The 23,064-nt window shown below is 46.9% G+C and overlaps 1 protein-coding gene across 2 annotated transcripts in view; it reads right to left on the minus strand.

Annotated features, from left to right (window-relative positions):
• Nucleotides 1-23,064, minus strand: part of TEK (TEK receptor tyrosine kinase) — a 166,951-nt gene that overhangs the window by 63,179 nt on the left and 80,708 nt on the right. For both annotated transcript variants that reach the window (XM_077475145.1, XM_077475146.1), the window contains 2 exons: nucleotides 22,086-22,397; nucleotides 113-223 (listed from right to left, as the gene is read on the minus strand). In XM_077475145.1, coding sequence (XP_077331271.1) covers nucleotides 113-223; nucleotides 22,086-22,397 — 423 coding nt within the window. The remainder of the gene's footprint in view (nucleotides 1-112; nucleotides 224-22,085; nucleotides 22,398-23,064) is intronic.

Raw genomic sequence — 23,064 nt, forward strand, 5'->3', positions numbered from 1 at the left:
AAGGAGTTAGTAATTCATAGGTTGATATCCTTATCTGGAGGATGCCAGTTAAAATAATGCCTAGTGTAAGTTTCCTAGCCAAATAAGAAATGAACATGATTCTACCACTTACTGTTCTTGTAAAATACTGCATCTTCATCAGTCGGAATCTTCTTTGCAAAACTGAGGGTGATATTGTCCCCTATACTTACAGTGACTGTTAATGATGTTGGGATAAATGAAGCTGCAAAATAAGGAAAACAGTAATATTAAATCTAAATTCCAGACAAACAGCTAAATGCAGAGATGAAATACATACAAAGCAGCCAAAGGATTTGTATTTCTGTCTATTAATTCCTGAGATTTTCACAGCTCTGTCACACCATGCAGCTCTACTTGGGCCAGGAGACCTCATTTTTCTCTCTGCAGTAGTTCAGTAACACTTACAGGTTTATTGTAAGGGTAACGGGACCACTGCACAATAGACTACAATAGATTGATACACACAGACAGACACTTACACTGCCTGCATTTAAAAACACATGTAAAGTGTATGTAAGGCCAAAGCTTTTTTTGTAAAGTACAACTAAAGGCTCCTATACAACAGTCTAAACTAGTACAAAAGTGAGTGTTGCATAGGTGAAAACGGGGTGTGCCGGCTGTGCCTGGGCATACCCTACTCACCCATGCTGTCTCCAGAGATTTGCCCCAAAATGCTGCATCCAAGAGAGTGTGTGGCCCTCACTGTTTCACGGGCAGCAGATCGTGAGAATTGCCAGAGCTGTTCAGTGTATGAAACTGTCAGATAATGACACTGCATGCAGGGTGAGATCCTATCTGTCATAAGTCAGTGGTGATGTCGGGGGTGGGCGGGACTGAACGGTCATCAAACACCAGCTAATGGGATGGGGTCTGGGAGGACCATAACATTTATGTGGCTCTGCCCCCTCTCTGAAGCAGCTCAAACATTGGCTGGTGTTTATAGTGCTTGGTCCCACCCACCCCGAAATCGCAGCTAAGTTATAAGCCATCACAACTCAGCCGCGATGTTGGGGGTGGGCGGGACCAAGCGCCAACACCAGCCAATGATTGGGCTGTTTCAGAGAGGGAGCGGACCCAGAGAAATGTAGCGGACCACACAGACCCATCCTATTGGCTGGTGTTTGGTAACTGTTCAGTCCCGCCCACCACCTAGATCACCGCTGACTTTTAACAGCTGGTCTCTCTCCCTGCATGCAGTGTCATTATCTGACAGTTTCATACACTGAACAGCTTTGGTAATTCTCATGAGCTCCTGAATGTGAAACTCCCCCTCTCCCCTATCTGTGCCACCCAATGCTGCCTATCAGTGCCAACCAATGCTGGCAATCAGTGCCAACCAGTACTGCCTATCCATGCCAGTGCTGCTTATCAATGCCAACCAATTCTGCCTATCAGTGCAACCAGTGCTGCCTATTAGTGAAAACCAGTGCTGTCTATCAGTGCCAGTGCTGATTATCAGTGCCAACCAATGCTGCCTATCAGTGCCAACCAGTGCCAGTCAGTGCTGCCTATCAGTGCCAACCAATGCTGTAAATCAGTGCCAACCAATGCTGCCCATCAGTGCTGCATACCAGTGACCATCAGTGCTGCCTATCAGTGCCCATAGGTGCTGTCCATCAGTGCTGCCAATCAGTGCCCATCAGTGCTGCCAATCAGTGCTGACAGTTAGTACCCATCAGTGCTGCCTATCAGTGGCACATATCAGTGCCAATCAGTGCTGCCAGTCAGTGCCTATCAGTGCTGCCTATCAATGCCCATCAGTGTCCACCAGTGCTTCCAATCAGTGCTGCCTATCAGTGCCAATCAGTGTCCATCAGTACTGCGAATCAGAGCCTATCAGTGCCCATTAGTGCCACCTATCAGTGACAATCAGCGTGGGCAATCAGTGCCCATCAGTGCTGCCTATCAGTGCCAATCAGTTCTGCCTATCAGTGCATATCAGTGCTACCAATTAGTGTCCATCAACTCTGCCAATCAGTGCTGCCTATCAGTGCCCATCAGTGCTGCCTTAGCAGGGAAGGTGGAAACCCCTCTACAGATGATTGCAATACAAATTACCTTCAAGTGGAACAACTGTTTAGTTGGGAGGTTCATACCATTATAGCACTTTGGAATTTTAATTTTTTAGAGTGTTACACTTAATTGTATATGTTTTAGTTACGGTTATGATGTGAATTATTGCACTTGAAGTTAAGTTCCCACCACCCCTGCTAAGTCCATGTCTTTATGGACCTTGCTTTGTACACTGGTGCGCAGTCATGTTGGAACAGGTAGGGGCCATCCCCAAACTGTTCCCACAAAGTTGGGAGGATGAAATTGTCCAAAATGTCTTGGTATGCTGACACCTTAGGAGGCTGACGCCTTAATGCTGACACCAAAAAACAACCCCACACCATAATTCCCCCTCCACCAAACTATTTGGACCAGTGCACAAAGCAGGGTCCATAAAGGCATGGATGAGCGAGTTTGGGGTGGAGGAACTTGATTGACCTGCACAGAGTCCTGACCTCAACCCGATAGAACACCCTTGGGATGAATTTGAGCGGAGACTGTGAGCCAGGCCTTCTTGTCCAACATCAGCACCTGACCTCACAAATGCCCTTCTGGAAGAATGGTCAAACATTGCCATAGACACACTCCTAAACCTTGTGGACAGCTTTCCCAGAAGAGTTGAAGCTTTTATAGCTGCAAAGAGTGGGCCAACTCAATATTGAACCCTATGGACTAAGACTGAGATGGCATTAAAGTTCATGTGCGTGCAAAGGCAGGTGTCACAATACTTGTGCCTATATGAGTGTGTATACTTCTCTCAGCCAATCAGCAGGGGTTTATTTGGCTGCCGAGGATGCTGGGAGAAGGTATTTATTCAGAGAAGGCCAGGTGATCGGGGTTCTTTCCACCCAGGATGCGGCCTGGGTGGATGTGTGCGGAGCAACAGTGGAGGTGTAGGCCTGAAGCCTGGGGCCTTGCCACGTGTCAGGGGCTCTGTCCAAGAGAGCCTGGTCGTTGCTGGGAGGCATGGGAGAGGAAGTTGCCAGAGGGTTAACCACTCTTGTTGCGGAGGTATGTGTAAAGGGATGGAGTTCTGAAGGAGTACCAGAGGAGACTCTTCATCAGCTGGGGACTGTGAAGTGGCTAGGAAAGCTTCAGGAGAGAACTCATCCAAGAAATCAAGAGGGTAACTGTGAGTTGAGCTTGAGGAATCCAGCGGGTAGCTGTGAGCGGAGCATGTTGCTATAGATGTGTCAGGGCTGAGCCCAGCCCTTCCTTCTCTGAGCTGGCCGCTCAGCTGTCGGCTAATTGCCAGTTCCTATCTCTCCACAGTGACTCACCTGTTGATGATCCTGCTTGTCAGTCCTGCCTACTTAAGGTTACTTTCACACTGGGGCGTTGAGCATGCTGGCGGTAAAGTGGAGCTATATTTAGCGGCACTTTACCGTCCTTTTAGCGGCACTGATCGGCCCCTAGTGGGGCAGTTTTAACCCCCGCTAGCGGGTAACTGTGAGTTGAGCTTGATGAATCCAGCAGGTAGCTGTGAGCGGAGCTTGTTGCTATAGGAGTGTCAGGGCTGGGCCCAGCCCTTCCTTCTCTGAGCTGGCCGCTCAGCTGTCGGATAATTGCCAGTTCCTCTCTCTCCACAGTGACTCACCTGTTGATGATCCTGCTTGTCTGTCCTGCCTACTTAAGGTTACTTTCACACTGGGACGTTGAGTGCGCTGGCGGTAAAGCGGAGCTATATTTACCAGCGCTTTACTGTCGTTTTAGCGCCACTGTTCGGCCCCTAGTGGGGCAGTTTTAACCCCCGCTAGCGGCCGAAAAAGGGTTAAAACCGAACGCAAAGTGCCGCTGCAGCGGCGCTTTGCAGGTGGGTTTGGAGCACTGCCCCATTGTTTTCAAAGGGAAGGGGCACTTTAGGAGCGGTAAATATACCGCTCCTACAGCGCTCCAAAGATGCGGCTTACAGGACTTTTTTTACCCTTCCTGCAAGTGCACCGCTGCAGTGTGAAAGCCCTCAGGGCTTTCACATTGGAGTGTACTGAGCGGCTCTTTCAGGGCCCTTTGCAGGAGCTATTTTTAGCACTTTAGCACCTACAAATCGCATCAGTGTGAAAGGGGCCTAAGCCATCCAGTACAGAAGATCTCTGCCTTCACCTTGGTCACATCTCTAGAGACACTCTCCTGTGTCCCTGTTAAAGACTTGCTTGGCTGACATTCCTTCTGGGTCCCTGACGCTTTGGCTTGTCTGACTATCCATTCTGGTTCCTGAATAGTGATGGCCGAACGGTTCGCCCGGCGGTCGTTTCGCGGCGAATTTCCGACTTTCGCCGTCCGCGGGTTCGAACGCCTTTTTCCGTCGTTCGCCCCGGCGGACTTACGTGTTTAATGTATACAAGAACTTTAACCTTTCGTGACACGTTTATCATGTGTTACAGGACAACCAATTGAGACATGACAGCTCATGGACACTTGGACATTCCCCCTAACCTATAAATACACCCGATCCGGTGGCCATTTTACATTCTTTCTTCTGTCACTGTAGGGAAAGGATCCTGTGTGGAGTAGGGACAGAGAAAACGCTAGCTATTTGGTACACAAAAGTTCTTTTCAGGACTGGTATAGGTGTTAGGTCAGCAGCCTGAGTTTCTTTTGTCAGTTTAGATAAAGGGACAGAGCGCTGTATGCTGCTATTTTAGGGACAGCTCAGCCAGATTAGTCTTTCTTCATCATCATCATCATCATCATCATTAGCTGTTACTATCAGGTCCACAAAAGAGCTGTTCCAGCTAATCGTTCCAGCCTACTCTTTTTTGCCAATTTGTATAGGGACAGGCAGGAAGCAGTGTGTCAGGCAGTGAGGATAATTTTAAAGACTTGCTGTTACTATTAGTTCCACAAAGGTTCTTTTCAGGACTGGTATCAGTGGTACGGTAATAGGCTTGTACACGTATAATATTCTTTCTTCCAAATATAGAAAGAATATTATACTTGACTGCTGCCCTTCTGCTGCAGTCTGCTAATCATTCACAACTCACTTGTTCCACAAAGCTCTTTATCAGGACTGGTAACTTGGTCTGTCTAGGGTGCTACGGTACATAGGCTTGGGTGCGGTACAGTCTGCTGTTCTGTAAGGACCGCTATCGGTCCACAATACATAGGGTTGCCGTGCACTACTGCTGACCGCTGCCCTATACTGCAGCAGTCCTTCATTGGTATAGGGACTGACGTACAGTCTGCTAATCACTAACACACAACCTGCTTGGTCCACAAAAGTTCTTATAAGGACTGGTAACTTGGTATAGGGTGCTACGGTACATAGGCCTGAGTGCGTTACAGTCTGCTGTTCTGTAAGGACCGCTATCGGTCCACAATACATAGGGTTGCCGTGCACTACTGCTGACCGCTGCCCTATACTGCAGCAGTCCTTCAGCGGTATAGGGACTGACGCACAGTCTGCTAAACACTAACACACAACCTGCTTGGTCCACAAAAGTTTTTATAAGGACTGGTAACTTGGTATAGGGTGCTACGGTACATAGGCCTGAGTGCAGTACAGTCTGCTGTTCTGTAAGGACCGCTATCGGTCCACAATACATAGGGTTGCCGTGCACTACTGCTGACCGCTGCCCTATACTGCAGCAGTCCTTCATTGGTATAGGGACTGACGTACAGTCTGCTAATCACTAACACACAACCTGCTTGGTCCACAAAAGTTCTTATAAGGACTGGTAACTTGGTATAGGGTGCTACGGTACATAGGCCTGAGTGCGTTACAGTCTGCTGTTCTGTAAGGACCGCTATCGGTCCACAATACATAGGGTTGACGTGCACCACTGCTGACCGCTGCCCTATACTGCAGCAGTCCTTCAGCGGTATAGGGACTGACGTACAGTCTGCTAAACACTAATACACAACCTGCTTGGTCCACAAAAGTTCTTATAAGGACTGGTAACTTGGTATAGGGTGCTACGGTACATAGGCTTGAGTGCGGTACAGTCTGCTGTTCTGTAAGGACCGCTATCGGTCCACAATAGATAGGGTTGACGTGCACCACTGCTGACCGCTGCCCTATACTGCAGCAGTCCTTCAGCGGTATAGGGACTGACGCACAGTCTGCTAAACACTAACACACAACCTGCTTGGTCCACAAAAGTTTTTATAAGGACTGGTAACTTGGTATAGGGTGCTACGGTACATAGGCCTGAGTGCGTTACAGTCTGCTGTTCTGTAAGGACCGCTATCGGTCCACAATACATAGGGTTGCCGTGCACTACTGCTGACCGCTGCCCTATACTGCAGCAGTCCTTCATTGGTATAGGGACTGACGTACAGTCTGCTAATCACTAACACACAACCTGCTTGGTCCACAAAAGTTCTTATAAGGACTGGTAACTTGGTATAGGGTGCTACGGTACATAGGCCTGAGTGCGTTACAGTCTGCTGTTCTGTAAGGACCGCTATCGGTCCACAATACATAGGGTTGACGTGCACCACTGCTGACCGCTGCCCTATACTGCAGCAGTCCTTCAGCGGTATAGGGACTGACGTACAGTCTGCTAAACACTAATACACAACCTGCTTGGTCCACAAAAGTTCTTATAAGGACTGGTAACTTGGTATAGGGTGCTACGGTACATAGGCTTGAGTGCGGTACAGTCTGCTGTTCTGTAAGGACCGCTATCGGTCCACAATACATAGGGTTGCCGTGCACTACTGCTGACCGCTGCCCTATACTGCAGCAGTCCTTCATTGGTATAGGGACTGACGTACAGTCTGCTAATCACTAACACACAACCTGCTTGTTCCACAAAAGTTCTTATAAGGACTGGTAACTTGGTATAGGGTGCTACGGTACATAGGCTTGAGTGCGGTACAGTCTGCTGTTCTGTAAGGACCGCTATCGGTCCACAATAGATAGGGTTGACGTGCACCACTGCTGACCGCTGCCCTATACTGCAGCAGTCCTTCAGCGGTATAGGGACTGACGTACAGTCTGCTAAACACTAATACACAACCTGCTTGGTCCACAAAAGTTCTTATAAGGACTGGTAACTTGGTATAGGGTGCTACGGTACATAGGCTTGAGTGCGGTACAGTCTGCTGTTCTGTAAGGACCGCTATCGGTCCACAATAGATAGGGTTGACGTGCACCACTGCTGACCGCTGCCCTATACTGCAGCAGTCCTTCAGCGGTATAGGGACTGACGTACAGTCTGCTAAACACTAATACACAACCTGCTTGGTCCACAAAAGTTCTTATAAGGACTGGTAACTTGGTATAGGGTGCTACGGTACATAGGCTTGAGTGCGGTACAGTCTGCTGTTCTGTAAGGACCGCTATAGGTCCACAATAGATAGGGTTGACGTGCACCACTGCTGACCGCTCACCTATACTGCAGCAGTCCTTCAGCGGTATAGGGACTAAGAGTTTTGTCACAGGGTCATTTAAAAAATGACATGCAGAGGAAGAGGCAGGCCCTTCCGCAGGGGTGGTAGGGGTAGGGCAGGAGCAACAGGCTTGAGCCAAAGTGGGAAGTTGCAGAAGGTGCGTTCAATTACTTTAAAGGATGCACCAGACTTGGTTGAGTGGCTCGCTCAGCCTTACTCTTCTGCACCCTCCTCATCCTCTCGATCTGCACCCTCTTCTTCACTCTCTGCTATGTGCACCCCCAAAGACACTACCACCAACAACACGACCACCACCACCACCACCACATACCTTCCGCTTGAGTCACTGGAATTATTTTCCGATCCATATCAAGAGGACATTTCTGATGCGCAGCCACTCTTGGTATTGGATCAGGAAGAGGAGGTAGCAACAAGCGCTACTCAGCAGTCTGACGCCAGTACCCAGATCAGCCCAAGGAGGAGGTTGGTCCCCGGTGTTGCTGCCTACTCTACTTATAGCGGTGGGGAAGGTGACGTTGATGATGACGTGTCTAGTGATGTCACGTGGGTGCCCACAAGAGAGGAAGAGGAGGGGAGTTCAGAGGGAGATATGGACCAGCAGATAGGGAGGAGAAGCAGCAATGACTTACATTGCACAGCAGGGACAAAGCAGACTGCAAATGTATCAGGAGCGAGTCATCGACCATGTACGGTCACATCTGGCGCTCCCAGGACACCGGCACATGGCTCCGCAGTGTGGGCTTTTTTTAACGTGTCCGCTGCTGACAATAGCGTTGCCATCTGCAATCTTTGCAGTCAACGCGTTAGTCGCGGTAAGCCCAATACTCACCTAGGGACGACCGCCTTAAGAAGGCACATGAGCAGCCATCACCGAGCCCAGTGGGAGCAACGGAACACACAAAGCCACACTGCAGGCTCTCACCGTCCAGCCTCGTCTTCTACTTCTCCTTCTCCTCTCTCCTCACAATTGTCCTCCACTCCACCTTCCATCACGCCAAGCTCACATTTTTCTGCAAAAAGGCAGGCTTCCGTGGGCCTAATGTTTGAGCGTAAAAAAATGATGACGCCGGATAACCCTCTTGCCCAACGGTTGGCGGCTGGCTTGTCAGAACTCATAGCCCGCCAACTACTGCCATATAAACTGGTGGACTCGGAGGCCTTTCGCAAATTTGTGGCCATTGGAACACCACAATGGAAGGTCCCAGGAAGGAAGTATTTCTCAGAGAAGGGCATCCCAGAGCTATATGGCCATGTTCAGCGGCAAGTGAATGTATCTCTGGCACACAGTGTCGGTGCCAAGATACATCTGACCACAGACACGTGGTCTAGCAAACACGGGCAGGGAAGGTATATCAGTTTTACTGCCCACTGGGTGAACCTTCTGACGGCCGTCAAGCATGTAACCCGTGGCACCCGTGTAGATTTGGTTTTACCGCCACGGATTGCATGCAGGCCTGACTCTTCTTCTCCTCCTCCTACTCCATCCTCCTCCCTCTCCTCCTCAGCTGCCTCCTCCTTTTCCGCTGCTAGCGTCTCTTCCACTGCACCGCCCAAGCTCCCCAGAACCTATTCCACATGCCAGGTGAGACGTTGCCATGCCGTGCTGCGTCTGTTGTGCCTGGAAGCAAAGAGCCACACTGGCCCGGCACTCCTTTCAGCTTTGCGTTCACAGGCAGATGAGTGGCTAACACCGCTCAATTTGACAGTTGGTAAAGTGGTGTGTGACAACGGTGCCAATCTGCTTAGCGCATTGAAACAGGGCAAAATCACGCACGTGCCGTGCATGGCACACGTCTTAAACTTGGTCGTGCAGCGATTCCTTGTCAAATACCCTGGGGTCCAGGACATCTTGCGGCAGGCAAGGAAAATCTCGGCCCATTTCAGAAGATCTTACACGGCCATGGCTCGCCTTGCTGACATTCAGCGGCGACACCATCTGCCGGTCAGACGTCTTATTTGCGATTGCCCGACGCGATGGAACTCAACCTTCTATATGCTTGATAGGCTGCTCCAGCAGAAACGTGCAGTTAACGTCTACCTGTATGAACTCTGCGAAAGAAACGGTTCTGGGGAGCTGGGTTTTTTTTCACCGCGCCAGTGGCTGCTCATGCGCGACACATGCAGACTTCTGCGGCCATTTGAGGAGATCACCAAACTGGTCAGTCGCAGCCATGGCGCCATCAGTGACATGGTACCTTATGCCTTCTTTCTGGAGCGTGCATTGCGTCGTGTCATTGATCAGGCTGTGGAGGAGCAGGAGCGGGAAGATGAGGAAGTCGCAATGCTGGATGAATTCCCAGGGGGGGCTACTCTATCTGAGACAAGTCAACAACAGGAGTCTGATGAGGAGTCAGAGGAGGATGGTGCCGGGGCGGATGAGCAGGAGCAAGAAGAGCATGCTTTAAACCTTTCTGGGATCCCTGTTGTGCGAGGATGGGGAGAGGAGAATGAAGAGGACGACATTATCCTGGATGATGAGCAGGAGCCAGGCCACCACACCGCTTCCACTTTAGTGCAAATGGGGGCCTTCATGCTCCAGTGTTTTAATAGGGACCCCCGTATAAAAAGCATGAGGGTCAAGGACCAGTACTGGGTGGCAACGTACTTAGACCCCCGGTACAAACACAAAATGGCGGAAATGTTACCGCCGTCGCAGAGGGCTGTCAGAATGCAGCACTTCCAGGCCTTGCTTCGAGAAATGCTGCATTCTGCTTTTGCGTGCGCTGGCAGAGGAGCAATTCCCACTCCCAGAGAAGGATTTGCGGGTACCAATCCAACAGCGCCTGCAAGAAGAGGCCGGTTTGAAGATGTGTTGGTGACTTCGGATATGAGGTCATTCTTTCAGCCGACCCATCGACAGGTGTCATCCGGATCCAGCATCAGGGAACGCCTAGACCGTCAGGTGTCCGACTACATTGGGTTAACGGCCGATGTGGACGCTCTGAGGAGTGATGAACCCCTAGACTACTGGGTGGGCAGGCTTGACCTCTGGCCAGAGCTTGCCCAATTTGCAATCGAACTGTTGGCTTGCCCCTCATCCAGTGTCCTGTCCGAAAGGACGTTCAGCGCAGCAGGGGGGATTGTGACCGATAAGCGTACTCGCCTAGCTCACCACAGTGTTAACTACCTCACATTTCTAAAAATGAATGAGGCATGGATCTCGGAGGAATTCAACACATGTGATCAGTAGACCATGTATATGTCTATAAACAATTTTTGGAATCAAGCACACAGACCTTCTTAATTCATTTGGCTCACTTCCCTGACCCAAAAAAGCACACCGTACTATATGCCCCTACCCTCCTCTTTGAAGAGGTTGAGCGGTGTCATATTTCTACTGGGGCTGCTTATTATGAGGGGTTCCCACCATCCCTGTGCTGTGCTGACTTCCTCCTGGGTGTTCTTATTATGAGGGGCTCCCACCATCCCTGTGCTGTGCTGACTTCCTCCTGGGGGTTCTTATTATGAGGGGATCACACCATCCCTGTGCTGTGCTGACTTCCTCCTGGGGCTGCTTACGGTGCTGCTGTCAGCGCTGTATGTCACGGAGCTGCTGTCAGCGCTGTATGTCACGGAGCTGCTGTCAGCGCTGTATGTCACGGAGCTGCTGTCAGCGCTGTATGTCACGGAGCTGCTGTCAGCGCTGTATGTCACGGAGCTGCTGTCAGCGCTGTATGTCACGGAGCTGCTGTCAGCGCTGTATGTCACGGAGCTGCTGTCAGCGCTGTATGTCACGGAGCTGCTGTCAGCGCTGTATGTCACGGAGCTGCTGTCAGCGCTGTATGTCACGGAGCTGCTGTCAGCGCTGTATGTCACGGAGCTGCTGTCAGCGCTGTATGTCACGGAGCTGCTGTCAGCGCTGTATGTCACGGAGCTGCTGTCAGCGCTGTATGTCACGGAGCTGCTGTCAGCGCTGTATGTCACGGTGCTGCTGTCAGCGCTGTATGTCACGGAGCTGCTGTCAGCGCTGTATGTCACGGAGCTGCTGTCAGCGCTGTATGTCACGGAGCTGCTGTCAGCGCTGTATGTCACGGAGCTGCTGTCAGCGCTGTATGTCACGGAGCTGCTGTCAGCGCTGTATGTCACGGAGCTGCTGTCAGCGCTGTATGTCACGGAGCTGCTGTCAGCGCTGTATGTCACGGTGCTGCTGTCAGCGCTGTATGTCACGGAGCTGCTGTCAGCGCTGTATGTCACGGAGCTGCTGTCAGTGCTGTATGTCACGGAGCTGCTGTCAGCGCTGTATGTCACGGAGCTGCTGTCAGCGCTGTATGTCACGGAGCTGCTGTCAGCGCTGTATGTCACGGTGCTGCTGTCAGCGCTGTATGTCACGGAGCTGCTGTCAGCGCTGTATGTCACGGAGCTGCTGTCAGCGCTGTATGTCACGGAGCTGCTGTCAGCGCTGTATGTCACGGAGCTGCTGTCAGCGCTGTATGTCACGGAGCTGCTGTCAGCGCTGTATGTCACGGTGCTGCTGTCAGCGCTGTATGTCACGGAGCTGCTGTCAGCGCTGTATGTCACGGAGCTGCTGTCAGTGCTGTATGTCACGGAGCTGCTGTCAGCGCTGTATGTCACGGAGCTGCTGTCAGCGCTGTATGTCACGGAGCTGCTGTCAGCGCTGTATGTCACGGTGCTGCTGTCAGCGCTGTATGTCACGGAGCTGCTGTCAGCGCTGTATGTCACGGAGCTGCTGTCAGCGCTGTATGTCACGGAGCTGCTGTCAGCGCTGTATGTCACGGAGCTGCTGTCAGCGCTGTATGTCACGGAGCTGCTGTCAGCGCTGTATGTCACGGTGCTGATGTCAGTGCTCTGTATTACGGTGCTGCTGTCAGTGCTCTGTATCTCCTGCACCCTCTTGTTTGCCTACCCTGGTCCCTGACCTTCCCTCTCCTCCATTGCCTTCATTAGCTCCATAGTCCTGAATTGTCAGAACAATTTCCCAAATAAAAAAAAAATGCTTGTAGTTATCGATCCCAAATTCACCTCATACATGTATTATGCTATTGTCCAGGTGGTGGGACTACGTGCTACCCCCTAATAATTACCCCGTGGCCGCAAATTCGACCTAAAGGTTTGCGAAATTCGCCTCCCATTGAAGTCAATGGAGCCCGCGGCGAACGGTCGTTTTCGCGAACGTTTGTGTCCGTTCGCGTTTCGCGTTCGCGAAACGTCCCGTCGGAAGTTCGTCCATCACTATTCCTGAACTCTGGCTATGTTTTGACTACATTTACTCTGTTTACCTTTTTTTTAAAATTATTATTATTATTATTATTATTAATAAACAAGTGTGATTTAACTGTACTTCTGCCTCAATCTGATTCATGGTTTCTGACAAGGAGACAACAGTTGCCACAAAATACAGATTGCTGAATTCAGCTAATAGGCCCTTTTTCTGTATAGCTGTCTGCCTAGTTCTATTTTTGTCTAAGGAGTCTGCCAATTTGCTATTGCATTTGCCTAAGGGTGTCCTGTGCCCTACCCCTCTCCCCCCCTGTTCCTGTTAAGAGAAATAAAATCTCTTTTGTTCATTTTTAAAAGTGACTTGTGCCCATCTTTTCATGGTGGGCATGGTGAGGATGCATTGATGGGCACAGTAAGGCTGCATTGATGGGCACGGTAAGGCTGCAATGATGGGCACAGGTTAGGCTGCAATGATGGGAACAGGTGAGGCTGTATTGATGGGCACAGGTGAGGCTGCATTGATGGACGGCACAGGTGAGGCTGCATTGATGGGCACAGGTGAGGCTGAATTGATGGGTACAGTAAGGCTGCATTGATGGGCACAGTGAGGCTGCAATGATGGGCACAGTGAGGCTGCAATGATGGGCACAGTGAGTCTGCATTGAACCATTATCACACATTGTGTTTTTTGTTGGTATAGCATGCAGGTTAAATTATTTTGTTGTTAGATCTGTTCTATATTTATTTTTTTGATGCATGTGAACTTTGGAGGTGTCTTCGTAAACTGTTACTTTACAATAAATGCTGCACTTTATTTGTTAAAAAAGGAGTGCGTATATTACACACACTTTTTTATTTTTGAGGTTGGGTGGGGAATCTTGGGTGATTTCTCACACTTTTTTTCCCAGGACTTGACCCCTGATTGACACCGTAGTACAAGCAAGCATTGAGAGTGACAACTCCACTCTGAATTCAGGAGCAGTGCAGCATCATTACTTTACTAACAGGATCAACAGCTATCTATAGGAATTCACAAAGGTACTAAGTGAAAACTGTACAGGCAGATGCCTTTATAATTAAAGCAGCATTAAAACAAAAAGCAAATATTTCTTATATTGTAGCTTATTAATTCTTAGATGTGGTGGTTACATTCATTTTTGGTTACATTCGTTTTCCTTTTCAGGCTTTCTTTATTTTATTTTCACCTGGTGATCCTGCCAAAAAGAATGTTGGGACTTATATGAAGCACAGCTAAGAAAATTAAAATTAAAATCACGTGATCATGAGCTCCAAAAATATAAACATTAGGTCGAGAATGTAACATGATAATATGGTTCAATAGAATCTGAGTAATTTATTATACATGATAATAACATATTTCATAACAAAAAATATATAAAATAATAATACAGAATGATAGTTATCTTAATATAAAATAGTAATGTAGTAATAATTCATAAACAACATGATGAAGTTGATAATGGTAAAATATAAATCCAATCTATGAGTAATAGAAACATTGGTACACGATAATGTAATTATATTAATTCATAAACAACAATCATGTAATCAGTAAGAAAGATAGATAAATAAAGTAGATAAAAATAATAAAAATAAAAATTATAATAGAATTAATATCACTAATTGCAGAGTCTCAAGATCACATGATGTTGGAGATGTAGCATAAGGCTAAGGCTCTACGCGTTTCGTGGGGACTGCCACTCATCAGGAGCAATAAGCAAGTGCAACAATCTATGATACAAGGTAGAAAATTACAAGGTGAGCATTTGTTCTATGCAAAATTCTTTGCCTATAACAGGGATGGAGGCAGATGAATCTACCCATTCGTTGCCTCATATAAAGTCCCACTAACCCCGCCCCCTCTTTTCGATCTTGACAAAATGTCTGTTGTTTTTCAACAAAATTAGCATTCCTGCAGAGCTAGGGTTGAGACAAACTACTTACCGCTGACAGGGGTGCTAAAAATGATCATCTTTTATTTATTTATATAAAACCTTTATCCCAAAAGGAAAAAACTGTTGCTGTAATTGCTTATAAAGTATTATCTAGAGTTTGGATTAAATTTGTTAGTGTATCTAAATCTGCTAGTGCATCTAACACTCCCCTTCCCCCAAACTGGCAATGCTGCTGTTTAACGCCAGTAGCGTTAGCTGTAGAAAGCTGTAGCTGTAGAATGAGTTTTTCTGTGTTTTTGCAGTAGCGTTTTTCAGCGTTTTTTTAGCTGTAGTGTTTTAAGCTTTTTTTTTAGAAAAACCCTACTCCCATAAACGCTTATGGCTCAAAAACACTGATAAATGGCTCAAAAACTCATCTTAAACCCCACTAGTTCTGGGTTTTTTTTCCAGCCAGAAAACAACCCTGCCGAATAAGGCCTTAAAGGTGCCTCCTGAGCTCCGTCATCCAGAGTGCAGACACTCTAAGGCCCCTCTCACACTGAGGTTGCTTTGCAGGCGCTACAGCACTAAAAATAGCACCTGCAAAGCGACCTGAAAGAGCCGCTCCTGTCTCTTCAGTGTGAAAGCCCGAGGGCTTTCACACTAGAGTGGTACGCTGGCAAGACGGTAAAAAAAGTCCTAGCAGCATCTTTGGAGCGGTGAAGGAGTGGTGTGTATACCGCTCCTGCCCATTTAAATTAATGGGGCAGCGTGGCTATCTCGCCGGCAAAGCGCCGCTGCAGTGCTTTGCAAGTGGTTTTAAAAAAAAATTTAAACCGAATACCTCCGCAAATACGACGATAAAGCGACGCTAAAAATAGCAGCACTTTACCGCCGACGCCACCCCCGCCCCTGTGTGAAAGGGGCCTAATACATGCGGTATATTACTGGCAAGGCCACTAGGTAAACACAATGAAAGAAAAGCATTAAAAGGAAAATAAATGCAGGCACCACATCTATTGCTTGGTAAACTGCATTTTATTACATATTTTGTTTTGGGTTTAACGCCGCTTTAAGTGGTGCAGCACATATATTCTTAATAGGAAGCCATAGCCATGGGTGACAGGGATCGAATCAGGGGTTCACCACTCGGTCGTTATACTAGTGCCAGTGGCCAGCCCTGCTCGCACCTGTACAGTTTAGCAGGGCTGGCGCCACCATCAGGCATCCGCCTTAGGGTGCCCAGCTTGGGGTGGGGGGGGGGGCGGTAAAATGCCCCTTGGCAAGGACTGGATTAATGAAACTCAAGGAGCTGGAGGTTACTGGTCCGATGACAGCTGGTGCAAGGAGCGGGATAGCAAAGAAGAGCAGCAAGACCTCCAAAGATACCAGGAACAGCAGGCACAACATCCCTCGTGCCTCCCAGAGCCTGGAACCCCTGGATGCTTTAAACTTCCTCACCGCTCCCAGGCCTGAAGGACAGACTGACCGGGGAGTTCGGAGAACAAGGACGGGCGGAAAATGCAGGCAGCCAGGGACCGCTCCATGTCATATCATAGATCCGGTGGAAGGAACAGAGCATCTCCTGTCCTCACCCAGAATGAAAATGGGTCTTGCCAGCTGCTGGCCATCATGGACATCCTACTAGCATGCAAGGTACCATACTGAGGATTACACACACCACTGGGACATAGGGGCACTAGAGGGACTGCTGACAGGGCTTGGGGTCTCTCTCTCTGACCCCCCGCTGTCTCTCTCACTCTCTCTCCCCCTCTCACTCTCTCTCTCCCCCTCTCACTCTCTCTCTCCCCCTCTCCCTCTCTCACCCCCTCTCCCTCTCTCACCCCCTCTCTGTCTCTCTCACCCCTCTCTCACCCCTCTCTCTCTCTCACCCCTCTCAATCACCCCTCTCTCTCGCCCCCCTCTCTCTCTCACCCCCCTCAATCACCCCTCTCTCTCACCCCTTTTTTTTCTCTTTTACCCTCTGTCTTTCTCACCCCCTCTCTCCCTCTCTGTCACCTTGTGACATGTATGCAGTCTCTGATCATCTCTTGTGTTATGTATGCAATCTCTGACAGTCTTTTGTGCTATGTATGCAGTCTTGGATCGTCTCTTGTGCCATTTATGCAGTCTCTGACAGTCCCTTGTGCCATGTATGCAGTCCCCGATGGTCTCTTGTGCCAGGTATGCCACCTCTGATCGTCTCTTGTGCCATGTATGCAGTCTTGGATCATCTCTTGTGCCATTTATTCAGTCTCTGACAGTCCCTTGTGCCATGTATGCAGTCTCTAATCATCTCTTGTGCCATGTATGCAGTCTCTGACAGTCTCTTGTGCCAGGTATGCCGTCTCTGATCGTCTCTTGTGCCATGTATGCAGTCTTGGATCATCTCTTGTGCCATTTATGCAGTCTCTGACAGTCTTTTGTGTCATGTATGCAGTCTCTGATGATCTCTGATCATCTATTGTGCCATGTATGCAGTCTCTGACCGTCTCCTGTACCATGTCCACAGTCTCTGATCATCCCTTGTGCCATGTATGCAGTCTCTGACAGTCACTAGTGCTAAGTATGCAGTCTCTGAGAGTCTCTTGTGCCATGTATGCAGTCTCTGATCATCTCCTGTACCATGTCCACAGTCTCTGACCGTCTGCGGGCGCCCAAAGCCATAGCTTCACTTTAAGCGTGGATATATGATGATACAGAACTACTTTGAGCTTGCATTGCTGCCTGTGTTCCTGGACAACTGGAGGAGGGGCTATCACCTCTTACTTCCTGCTTTGTCTCTGTAGCAGGAAGTGAAAGGAAATGTTGCCAATAGGACACAGACAGTAAAAAAATAAATAAAAACGCAGATGAGTATTAAAAAATACCAAGTTGCAATAATTTGTGTCTGTTTGGAGTTCAGCTTTAAAATAACCTAAATACACATTGCGGTTGATTTGCTAAAGGCAAATATGGTGTACACTGCCAGTGCATTTGCTTTAGATCTGAGGAAAAGCTCTGATATGAGGGAAAGCTCTGCTGATTTCTATCATCCAATCATGTACAAGCAAAAATTTTTTGCCTTTAGTAAATTAACCCCATTATATAATAAAGCATCTTTGGAAATAATGTTGACTAGTTGAAGTTGCCACATCGTATTAGTGGGTCGATGGGGAATTACAGTTTTTTGGAAATGCCTCTTCCTCTAGTAATTCCTTCCTATAGTGACAAGGAATACTTTTAAGGTCCAGAGGTCCCCTTCTTTATGATGATAAAGAAATAATAAGGTTGAATTATTGAGCAAATAGGCTGTTTACTTTGCAAGGGAATTTTCCCTAGAATTTAGTCATGTGGTGTAATTTCAGTTTTCATGTGGTGAAATTTCCCTTTGCAAAGAATACCCAATCACATGCAAGGGAAATTTAAAAAAAAAAAGCATTTTAACATGCACATGATGGGATGATAGAACTCAGTGGAGCTTCAACCCATTCACTAAGCTCCTGGAAAAATCCTCTTGCAAAGTGAACAGTCTACAGGCATACCCCACTTTTAAGTACACAATGGGGTTTATTTACTAAAGCTATAAAACTGTAAAATCAGGCTCACTTCTGCATAGAAACCAATGAGCTTCCAGGTTTTATTATCAAAGCTCAATTGAACAAGCTGGAGTTAGAAGCTCATTGGTTTCTATGCAGAAGTGAGCCTGATTTTGCACTTTTCCAGCTTTAGTAAATAAACCCCATTGTGTACTTAAAAGTGGGGTATGCCTGTATTTGTTTTTAGCAAATGAACACAGTGGTTAAGTGTTTAGAACTTCCAAGAAGAAGACACAAGAAGAGATGGAAAAGTGCTGCTCATCCCCACGTTGGGAGAACTTTTCCTTTCTTTTAAGTGTTTAGAACTTCCGCCTAGCAGCACTGGGGTCATCGTTTCAAACAGCCTGGAGTTTGCATGTTCTCCCTGTGCCTGCATGGGTTATCTCCGGGTACTCCAGTTTCCTCTCACACTCCAAAGACATGTTGGTAGGTTAACTGGCTTCTGTGGAAATTGACCCTAGTGTGTGTATGTATGAATGTGAGTTAGGGACCTTTAGATTGTAAGCTCCTTGATGGCAGGGACTGATGTGAATGTATAATAAATATATATAAATATATATAAGTGCTACGTAAATTGTCAGCACTATATAAGTACCTACAATAAATAAATTATAAACCCACCATTCCATAATTCGCCTACTCTGCAGTGTATTGGTGGACTATGACTTTGAAGTTGCCCTGTCATGAGATAAAACAATTCAAGAGAAAAACAGACTGTCGGAGTAAAGAGGCAATTTCCTTTTAAAAAAAAAAAAATATAACATTCAACACATAGGTAAACTTTTACCATGTAAATTGAATGCTTTGATGAGAATTAGAAAAAAGCTACAATAATCGTGTGATGAAATTGCAGATGCAGTTAAAATAAATCACATACAGTAGCTTAGTGAATTTCCCCTGTTTGATTTACTGCTCCTCATGTAAGTGAGCAAGGTGATGGTTTTAGTTCTGTCAATAAAGTTTCATCTTCCTTTCTAAGTGGCTTATCTTGTAATTGACTTTCTTACATCAGTATTTCATTGCCTGTATTGATTGCACTGGCACACAAACAAGTGTTTGAGGAAAGAGATATAAATCTTTTGCTGAAATAAGATGCTGAAATAATTCTATATATATAAAAGTAACACAAAAATGACTTTCAGGGAAACTTACTGAACATAAATGATAAATCCTATTTATACCTCTTTTTGCCCTAAAGTGTACTTCCACTTTTCCAGCCAAATTGGGATAACACCTTCTTGATATGTTATCATTCACACAGCTGACTTAAAGTGGTTCTAATGTCTCTGCATTAAGCTAAAAAACCCCGCCCCACTACCTGTCCTACCCACCATCATCCGTAAACACTTACCTGACTCCTCTCATCTCTCCAGCACTGTTTTGCCTGCTGCAGCGCTCATCTCTCTTTTTGGTCTCACAGGAGATATCAGGAGCAGTGTGGAGGGAATGGCGGCGTGGCTTATCGGCACTGTGTGTGTCTATGGACACACACAGCTCGACTGAGGAGCACGCATACATGGGTGCCTCCTTATCACCCATCTTGCTAAGAAGGCACCTGAAGGAAGGAGAAGCTGACAGTGCCAGTGGGGGACTGCCAGAAGAAGAACGTAAGTAACAAAAAATAACAACTGTAGTGGTACCTCTGTAGGGGCTGCTGGTAGTTGTTGTTCCGTCTCTCACCCTGCACAGCCAGGCACATGAATTCCCAGCACAGACTTGCTTGTAGAACTACAACGCCTAGGACCAGCTAGCACTGAATTGCAGGCCTGACACTGGCTCAGCCAGGCCCACAGTAAAATGCCCTTTGCAGGCAGGGACTGTGGGCCCCTATGGTGTAGAAAAATATGTCCCAGGGGGCTAATGATCCCAGTACCACCTCTTCAGGCCCTGTCAGCCCTTCTGGCTGCAGCCGCCTCTTTTCCTTGCCCTTGTCACCACAGTCCACCTTATTGGCTCTGCACCCGTCACAGACTGCTTGCTTCAAGTCCTTTCAGGCATGCCTCCTAGTCATCCACATTGTGTGTTACTCACCAGCCCTTTTGGCTGCACCTTGTTGTTCCTCCTGGAGACTTGCCAGGCAGTGCTCTCCTGCTGTCCTCTCCTTGCTCCGATGCCTCCTGTCCAGGAAACCTCTGTTAGTTGTAGGAAGGTCCTGTCTGCACCCGAGCCCAGGACCAAGTTCAACACCACCTAGACTGGGGAGCTCCCTCAAAGGCCATGACAGCCTAACACTCCATCCCCAGCTTCCACCTGAACAACTTCTCCCCAGCTGGGCTGATCCTGAGTATTTGAGGCGGCCTGCCCCCTGACAACCCAAGTTGGAGATTGGTCAGGGCTCCTCAAAATACTCCAGGCAGCTCCACTTTACCTTCCCTCCCAAATCTTTCTAGAAGGTTCCAGTGCATTCCAGAAAGAGAGAGGAGCTCTCGGTGATGCTGTCTGTGAGTCATCCAGCTCTCCTAAGATTTCGGCCAACCCAAGAAACAAAAACGGGCAGGCTTGGCTGGCATAAATTTATCTGTGATAAAAACAAAAACCTATTTCTACTTCTAGCACTAGAGGGTGCTACACAACCTTTAGTATCACTTAAAAAATATATTTGAAAATTGCAGCTTACCTTTTCTTAGATTATCTGTTCTAGGCAATTCCAGCACTGTAAAATCATACTAGTTCTCTTTGTTTATGAGGGGGGTGGCTGACTGCTTGCCATAATTAACCACTTGCTGACTGCCCTATAACAGTTTTATATATATATGATTCTGTATTTCTGCTGTAAGTGGAGCGAACACGCCACCGGAAGGCCGCTTATGCTTTGACTACTCACAGCAGATGCCAATCTGCGGGTGCCGGGCACCCGCTAATTATTGGTAAACAACACAGAATGGTAATCTGCCTATTTAAACAAGGTGGATTGCCGTGCTGATAGGGGGGAAGGAATGCATTCTGTGTTCCTGCAAAGCAGGGACTAGAATCCATTTATTCCCCTAGTAAAAACAGCACACTGTGTACCCAAAAACACTGGCTAGGCACAATGTTAACCCTTTGATTGCCCTAGATTTTTAAATCCTTCCCAGTCAGTGTCATTAGTACAGTGACAGTGCATATTTTTAGAAATGATCACTGTATTAGTGTCACTGTTTACCACAAAGTGACAAAAGTGTCACTTAGTGTCCAAATGGCCACCACAATATCACAATCCAGCTATAAGTTGCTGATTGCTGCCATTATTAGTATAAAAATGTAGTTTGTAGACGCTATAACATTTGCTAGAACATTAAACCAATCAATATGTGCCTATTGGGATTTTTTTTTTTTGCCAAAAACATAGCAGAATACTTATTGGCCTAAACTTATGAAGACATTTATTTATTTTACATTTTTTTATTGGATATGTTTCATAGCAGAAAGTAAAAAATATTGTTTTTTTTTTCAAAATTCTTGTTCTTTTTTTGTTTATAGCGCAAAAAAATAAAATGCTCTGGTGGTTATCAGATAGGAAAGAAATCTCTATTTGTGGGGAAAAAAATTACATCAATGTTATTTGGGTATAGAGTTAAATGATGCGTTATTATCAGTTAAAGTAATGCAATGTCGTATCGCAAAAAAGTGACCTGGTCATGAAGGGGGTAAATCTTCCAGAGGTCAAGGGGTTAACTCTGTATGTACTGTGCTGGCAGATCTCATTATTGTTGTAAACTAGATTTAAAGACTGGGCTGGAAGTTGGGCTCCTCCATGGTGGAGAGGAGAGGAGGAGAGCCTATCCGGCCTTGACAGACTCAATCTAGCATAGCTCAAAAAATACTTGTAGTCAGCCATGAGACCTGCGCCTGAGAAATATCTAAAAAGTGAGAATTATTAAAACTTTTTTTTTTATGCTGTGTGGGTAGGAACACACAAAAACATACAGAGGGGTTTTCTCAAACATGGCTGAAAAAGCATAAATACAATTTAATAATAAAAAAAAAAAGATAGATCAGGGAATGATGTGGTAACAGTGCATTTTACCTTGTGCTGACATCTTCATAGTCCGTATCCTGGTTACTGTATCTCGAGATTTCCATTCACAGTAATAGGCTCCAATAGCCTCACCGGCCTTTTCTTTTTTCCATAACACTCTTTTGGCAGCTCTCCGTGTTTCATCCTGAGTAACATCCAATGGATCCCGCAGCGTATTTGCAATGGCTTCAAAGTCTCTAACAATAGAGATGGTCTCCGGGGTACTCCATGGAGGTGCAATACAAATCATAGAGGTGTCCGAATTTGAAGTTAAGGGAAGTGAATTCACCAGAATCAGGTCTCTTACAGCTTCCACTCTATCTAAAAAATCAGATCACATTGTAGGTTTCTGTTATTACATAGAATCATGAAACATACATTATTATTTAGGAAAGACAAAAATAGGTTTTCATCACAATGAAACTCTAGCCAAAACTTTTTTTGTAGATTTCGGTAGAATAAAGACGTGTTAGAAACATTGTGAGGATTTTGTTGATGCGTATGTCCCCGCTTTTGGACATGCAATTTCACTTTCTGTCCTGCCAACCTTGTTTCTTGGACATCAAGAAGTGTCACTGCAACAGATGTGAAAGGGAAATCTCCAAATAGGGGCTCAGGTAAGTATTAGGGGGGCTGAGGGGGCTTTTTATCTTAATGCATAGAATGCTGCTCTCTCTCTCTGTGAGCAGAGAGAAGAGAGCCACTGCAGCCAGGCACAGCACTGGATTTAAATAGCACTCTACATTCTTGTAGAGGACTATACATCAGACCAAAAAAAGGGCAACTGAAAAGGAATGGTAGATGGAGAGATCTTGCTCCAAAAGAGTCACAGTTTCTCCACATGTGAGCCAGGTGGGCGCTATGGCTAAAGGGAGGGCTTGTTTTAAAGCTCATTTACTGCTTGTTAGGAATATTTAAATACTTCACTGTCCATATCCTGGCCATAGATCTGGTTTCAGATTATAAATTTGTGAAGCATATCCCATAA

The sequence above is a fragment of the Lithobates pipiens genome, unplaced genomic scaffold, assembly GCF_037356315.1.
Source record: "Lithobates pipiens isolate NorthernLeopardFrog02 unplaced genomic scaffold, aLitPip1_a1.2 Scaffold_13, whole genome shotgun sequence".
Classification (NCBI taxonomy): Eukaryota; Metazoa; Chordata; class Amphibia; order Anura; family Ranidae; genus Lithobates; species Lithobates pipiens.